General features: G+C 38.2%; 1 protein-coding gene across 1 annotated transcript in view; it reads right to left on the bottom strand.

Moving 5' to 3' along the window:
* Positions 1-3,190, bottom strand: part of PRKG2 (protein kinase cGMP-dependent 2) — a 175,149-nt gene extending 171,959 nt beyond the window's left edge. Inside the window, exon 1 of the mRNA XM_007946829.2 lies at positions 2,730-3,190. Coding sequence (XP_007945020.1) covers positions 2,730-3,190 — 461 coding nt within the window. The remainder of the gene's footprint in view (positions 1-2,729) is intronic.
* Positions 3,191-6,451: the final 3,261 nt, after the last annotated feature.

Raw genomic sequence — 6,451 nt, 5'->3', positions numbered from 1 at the left:
CACTGGGAAGAGGTAACTATGGGGAGGAAGTGGGAGGGGAGCTGTTGCATTGTGGTAAACTGTGGTCAATGGCATGAGACAAAGTGTATGTGAACTGCTGTATGGAAAGTAAATTTGCTCTGTAAATCTTCACCCAAATCACAATAAATAAATAATAATAAAAAAAAGACAGAAAAAAAATGTTGCCATGGGTTGAGGCAGGCTGGCAGTTGATGAGGCTCACCATTCACTTACAACACATTTGAGCAGAAGAGCCTCAGTAAAATTGCAGATTGCCATATCATGGGTTTTAGAGTCACTCATGAATTACTGAAACAGAATCCTCAAATTCCAAATCTGTCATTCTATAAAACTGTATTCTCTGATTCCTATCAGCACTTCATATCTCCTTAATATCAATTGACGAATGGCTGGGAGTCTGTCCTTAGCTCACTGATAAGTACTCATCAGAGACATTCTTTTTGACAAAAGAACGGAGAAGCCATTTCTGTGGTTTTCTGATCCGGTGTGGAAAGTAAACTTTTTCCAAAATATAGTTGAAATGTATTTTTAAAAAAAAAAAATTTTTTTTAAAAGTGTCATCAAGTCAGTTCTGTGGATGGGGACCCCATGTGTCTCAGAGTGGTCCTGTGCTCCATAGGGGCTTCAATGGCTGACATTTTTGGAAGTAGGTTGCCATGTCTTTCCCCCAAAGTACCTCAGAGTGGATTCAAACTTCAACCTTTCCATTAGCAACTGAGCACACTAACAGCTTGTACCTCCTAGGAACTCCTGACACAGATTAACAAGAACAAATTTAGTAGTAAATTCAGCCAGCAAGCTCTATAAAAGTTCAGAAAAGAATCATCAGAACCTAAGAATAAACAGATAGCTCATATTGACTGATGTATTAAATTCCCTAATATCTATCAGGGACTGCTTGCAAAAACAGCCAAACCAATAGATACCATATCCTTTTGTCAGGGAAAGATACTGTTAACATGTTTAATGTTCCAACTTTCATAAAATTGTTTCTTACAATTTTTTTCATAGACTTAGGCAAAAACAAACAAACAAAACCTCACTGCTGCTGCGTCGATTCCAACTCATAGCAACCCCTCTTTGGGTTACCGAGGCCATGTCTCTACAGAATGAGATTGCCCAGTCTTCCTTCTGAGGACTGATTGGTGGATTTGAACTTCCAGTCTTCTGGTGAGCAGTCAAATGCCTTAGGCACTTATAAAAGATATATAAAAATAACCAAAGTTTGCATGTGACTTTTCTCCAAAACTAGAACTATTAGAAATGGAGAATGAACGATAATGCTGAGAACTTTTGAACCAACTGGAAAATTACAAACCTCTGAATTGATGATGGTAACTATCTGTGTTCAGCTAGCTTTTCCAGACTTCAGAGGAAATATATTTTGTTCTTTTGCTAGAGAAATTGAGCCACAAACAAATCAATGAAAAAAGAGTGATTTTCACATTCTACTTAAGTTTTCAGCTTAGAATACTATAATTAATAATCCAACATGACTAATCCTTAATAAACACTTATTGATCATCTACTATGTGCCAAGCACTGTCAGCAATTAATTAAATCTTCTTTTATAAATTTGCTATCAAAATCAATCACTTATTTGTTTAAGCCAGGTGTTTTACCTCAATTTATATTATTTGAGTAAAAGTAAAACTTGTTTTAAAATTACAGATTTTGCACTTGGCAACAGAGATCTAGGTTCAATGAAGACATTTCAAAGCAAAAGACCTATGTCAATCAATAAATACTTACTAATTTGAAAATAATGAACAAAGGAAACCCTGAATCATGATTTTCTAATAAGTCTTTTCTGGTCAGAAAATTCAGACCTTTGTCCCCCAAAAAGCACACACACACATAAAAATGCTATGGTAAATGTTAACATGTTCTTTTTAAATTTCTTCTTTTAAAATGTTTTCTAGTTTTAATTATTCTCTCTGCCTGCAATGTTCTTGCGCCCTAGTCAATGTTCTTTCTGCTCCTCTGGATCTCAGCTTAAAGGTCATCTTAGACAGGTTTTCATGACAATCTGTCTTTGGGTGCTTCCTTGCCTTTCTCTTGCCCTAACCCCGGGCACCACTACACTATTTGTTTCCTTCATATAATTTGCCACGATTAATAATTATATGCAGTTTCCTATTTCCATGTACATTGTCTATCTGCCCCATGAGATAGGCTCTATGTCTACTTACTCAGTAGCACATAGCAGCAAAGGCTAGGTGCTCAACATAAATCAGGGAATGAATAAATGAATGACTTCATTCCAGCTAATTCCTTTTTCATGACAGAGACTAATTTCTAAGAAGTGTTTTTTGTTTTGTTTTTGCTTTTTGCTATACATGTTCATAAATCATTGTGATTTGTGCATAGTTTTCAGTTCATTCCTATAAAAGAAAATAAGGCTAGCCTCTCTAAAACCACTTTTTCACATCGCCAGCATTTTCAAGATGATGGAAATGACTTTCATAATATCAGCTCCTCAGTTATATATATTACAAAGCAAAAATCCAGGTCCTAGTAGGAAGAAAAGTTCTGCTCACAGGAAGATCCTTTTTTAAAAAACCAAAACAAAATCATTTAAAAAGTTCTTCTATTCTAAAATCTGAGAAGGTTAATGTGCTCTTCATCATTAAGGAGGCTTAGTAAATATCACTCTAGAGTGTCATAATATTGAGGCAGTCTACATCAATGGGTAAGAAACATCCTACCTGGAGTCCTTTCTGACTCTTGCTTTCTCAAAGGAAAATTCAGGAGGCTTGTTGAGGTCATAGGTTCGGGTTGTTGGCTCAGCAGACACCCCAGCCTTTGCTCCCCTCCGACTATGGAGAGAGACCAACCCCGAGGTCTTCCGGTGGACTTCAAGAGGCACTTTATTGGGAGAGGCCTGTGGCAGGCTTCCTCCCTGCATATGCACCACATCCTGAAGCTTGTTCAGCTGGATGCACTTGTTCTGGAGCTCCTCGGTGAGCTCTGCGATGGCCACAGTCTGTTTCGACAGCTGCTCCCGCAGCTCCTTCAGATGGTACTCCCGCTCCTGGATCTCAGCATCCTTCCTCCTCAGCTCTCTTTCCAGTTCTGTTACCTTGCTCCTCAGCGCATCTGCAGTAAAGTTCCCAGAGTGGCCATCTGGATGTTTGGAATGTTTGGGTTTCACTGAACCATTTCCCATTTTGCGCGGGTACCTGAGGAAGGCATAGAATTGGGAATAACTTATTGAAGTTTCATTTTTCCAATGGCCCCCAGCACCCTGCTCATACAATTTGTTCTATGCATTAAAAATACAGCAATCATCATTGGTTTGGTAAGCAAAAAATTTCCTGTGCTTCCAGAAGGAAAGCTATGAATTGATTCCCTTCATCCCTCCATAAAGAAGAGTTGGCCTTTGGATTTATTCTTCCCAGTCCCTTTGCTGGCACAAGTATCACATTTATGCCTTTTGCATAAATGGCCTAGGTAACCTGCTGTTCTCTCTGGTTGTCCTCTCTGGACAGCTGTCAAAAGCATCACAACAAAACTGTGATTCACATGTCAGCATGGCAAAGATAAAACACAAAGGAGCAGCTACGGCACCAGAGCTTGGAAATGTCACAGCTCTCTCAGTTCCCTGCGAGGCAACAGTAAGAAACCTTTCCCCGATTTAGAAAATAACACATCTGCATTCCTCAGAAAGAGAAGGTAGAGTTGGTGTTGCTTTATTGGAAATTTTCTTTCGCTGTATGTCCTTACTAAGTTTCTCATTTCTCATAAAGGTCACTGTTACAAACTTCTGGATTGTGAGTCACTAGAAGGTAAAATAGAGGTATAGGGATTTTCTACATTCTTTACTTATATCCATTATATCTTAAGGCTGGAGTTATCAAAAAAAAGATGATCTACTATGCAAGCTTTTGTTCTTTTGCTATCAAAATCCTCAATATAGACCCCACAGGGGTTCATTAATCTAGTGAATTTCAGGGTGCGATATGCAGATCAGGGATTATGAAGGATGATTTTAATTTACCCAGAAACATTTTTTAGTTTAATAACAATGTATTTATATTAACATTTATTAGAACTATAAATTATTGGCACCACAGAGCTGTGATTTCTCTGATATTATCACTTACATAGAGGCGAAATTAGGTATTAGGGTCACTGAGACCACTCACTAAAAAATGGAAAGCAGGTTATCTGCAAATATTCTGCAGATGCGAGAAGAATCATAAAGATAGAACTCAAATAGGTAAAGTTTGGGAAAAAAAAACTTCTTTGATCTATTATCATAAAGTTTAACTCTTTTTAGGCTATCTATCTAAACTTCATATTTTTGCATGTGTAATTACTGATAGCTATAACTCAAAAAGTATTATAACATCTGTAAACTTCTCATTACCTAAAATCAAAAGAACAAGAAAAAGCTTCCAAAGTTGTATGATCTACACTTTGTGCCCCTCTCTTCCTCCAAATTCTCTATGATAATTTTTCATTTCTCATAGTGAAATGAAATGCTTAGACTGATTTCAAAAAGGGAGCTCTGGTAGCATAGTGCCTAAGACACTTGATTGCTAACCAGAAGGCTGGCAGTTCAAACTCACCAGCCACTCCTCAAAAGGAAGTTTGGGCAATCTACTTCCGTAGTGATACCACCTGGGAAACCCAAAGATGGGTCAGATCCAACTCAAGGGAACATAACAACAACAACAATGCTGGATTAGCTGTGACCTCTACAATGGCAAAGTGGTAGCTGTAAAATGTAAAACAGCCTCTAACTTGCAACCCAGTGCAAACAAATAGCTTATGGAGGTCAACAAGATGGATGGTACTCACAGAAAACAAATGTACTTCTAACAGTAATCTTGCAACACAGATATTCCTTAAACAATCAAGGTTCTGTGCAGTAATTAATAAAATTAGTCTCCAAAGAATTGTCTTTCTATGTTGTAGAGATGTGGCAGGTTTAACTTTTAACTTTCTGTTGACTTTGCAGTATTTATTATGCTTATGTATTAAGTATATATGAGAAAGTTGAAGAGACTAGAATTCAAAGAAGTCATCCTGGACATCCTTGTATCCCAAATAGCAATCCAGAACATGTTAGATAGGAACCCAAGAATAAACATAAATGAGATTGTAAATTAGAAGCATGTGAAGAGTGCCCCCAGTCGTTTCTTACATTTATGTGTGTTTAACTTTTGAAAAAAGCAGCAGTGAGCCATCTTTTAGAAATTTTTCTCATGGATAAGTTTTACTAGGACAAAGGGGGAGTTAGAAGAGGGAAATGAATTGTCTTATAAAGAACAAAAGCAAGCATAAAAATTGTAAATTAAATGTCCATCACCTGAGGAATGGATAACCAAACTATGGTACATACACACAATGGAATACTATGCAACGCTAAAGAATAATGTAGAATCTGCAAAACACCGCATAACGTGGATGACCTTGGAGGACATCATGCTGAGTGAAATAAGTCAATCACAAGAGAACAAATATTATATTAGTCCATTATTGTAAAAATCAAGGGAAAGTTTATCTATAGGAGGAAATTTTCTTTGTTGGTTAGTGGGGGGGGGGAACACTGTTAGATAGATAGAGGTAAGTATTGATTTGGGTAAAGAGAAGGGCAATGTACCAAATGTGAGTGATCAAAATGCTGGCATTGAGGAAGAGAAAGACATAGAGAGGTACATTGGAGGCACAGACAACAAAGATTAACCCTTTTGCACATGTAGTACTGCATTGTCAGTGAAGGCAAACATGGGTATACTGGTGGATACATCAGTGGCCAGCCTGAACTTGTAGGTATGTCTATGAAGTGGGGAGAGTGCCCAAGAATATGTATAGGGTTGGCAGACAATGGTGCTATAAGTTTATGTGTATGATCTGAATTCCCAGGTGTATAGTAGAGCTCACAAAGGGCGAGGTTGTGATCACTGCTTGGTCACAGCCAGCTACCCAGAGGGACTGAGTAGTTGAACCTGTGGGCTTGGGACCATAGTCCCAGGGAACATCAAGTTCAATTGGCATAACATACTACACAAAACATTGTTCCATCTCCTACTTTAGTGAGTAGCAAATGGGATCTTAAAAGTTTGCAAGCTACCATCTAGATGCAATGATGGGTCTTTCCTCATCCAAAGCAAAGAAGAATGAAGAAAACCAAAAATTCATGAAAATAATTAGTCCTAGTGACTGGTACAACACCTGATCTGCAGCCTGTATGACTATAAGACCAGAAGAACTAGATGGTGCCCAACTACTACTGTCATCCACTTGGAAGGGGATCTATGTAGGAGATCCTGGATAGAGAGGGAGAACAATGTGGAGCAAAACTCAAAAACATTTGGAGGAAAAGAAAAAGGGGGGGGTACCAGGTTTGCTGGTCCGATAGCGCCTGATGGAACCACTGAGACTATGGCCCCTAGCTGCCCTTCAGGTCTGGAATTGAACC

The sequence above is a fragment of the Orycteropus afer genome, unplaced genomic scaffold (genome assembly GCF_000298275.1).
Source record: "Orycteropus afer afer isolate SDZICR_OR568_19922 unplaced genomic scaffold, OryAfe1.0 scaffold00172, whole genome shotgun sequence".
Classification (NCBI taxonomy): Eukaryota; Metazoa; Chordata; class Mammalia; order Tubulidentata; family Orycteropodidae; genus Orycteropus; species Orycteropus afer.
The sequence above is the reverse complement of the archived record's forward strand: the minus strand, read 5'-3'. Positions and strand labels throughout refer to the sequence as shown.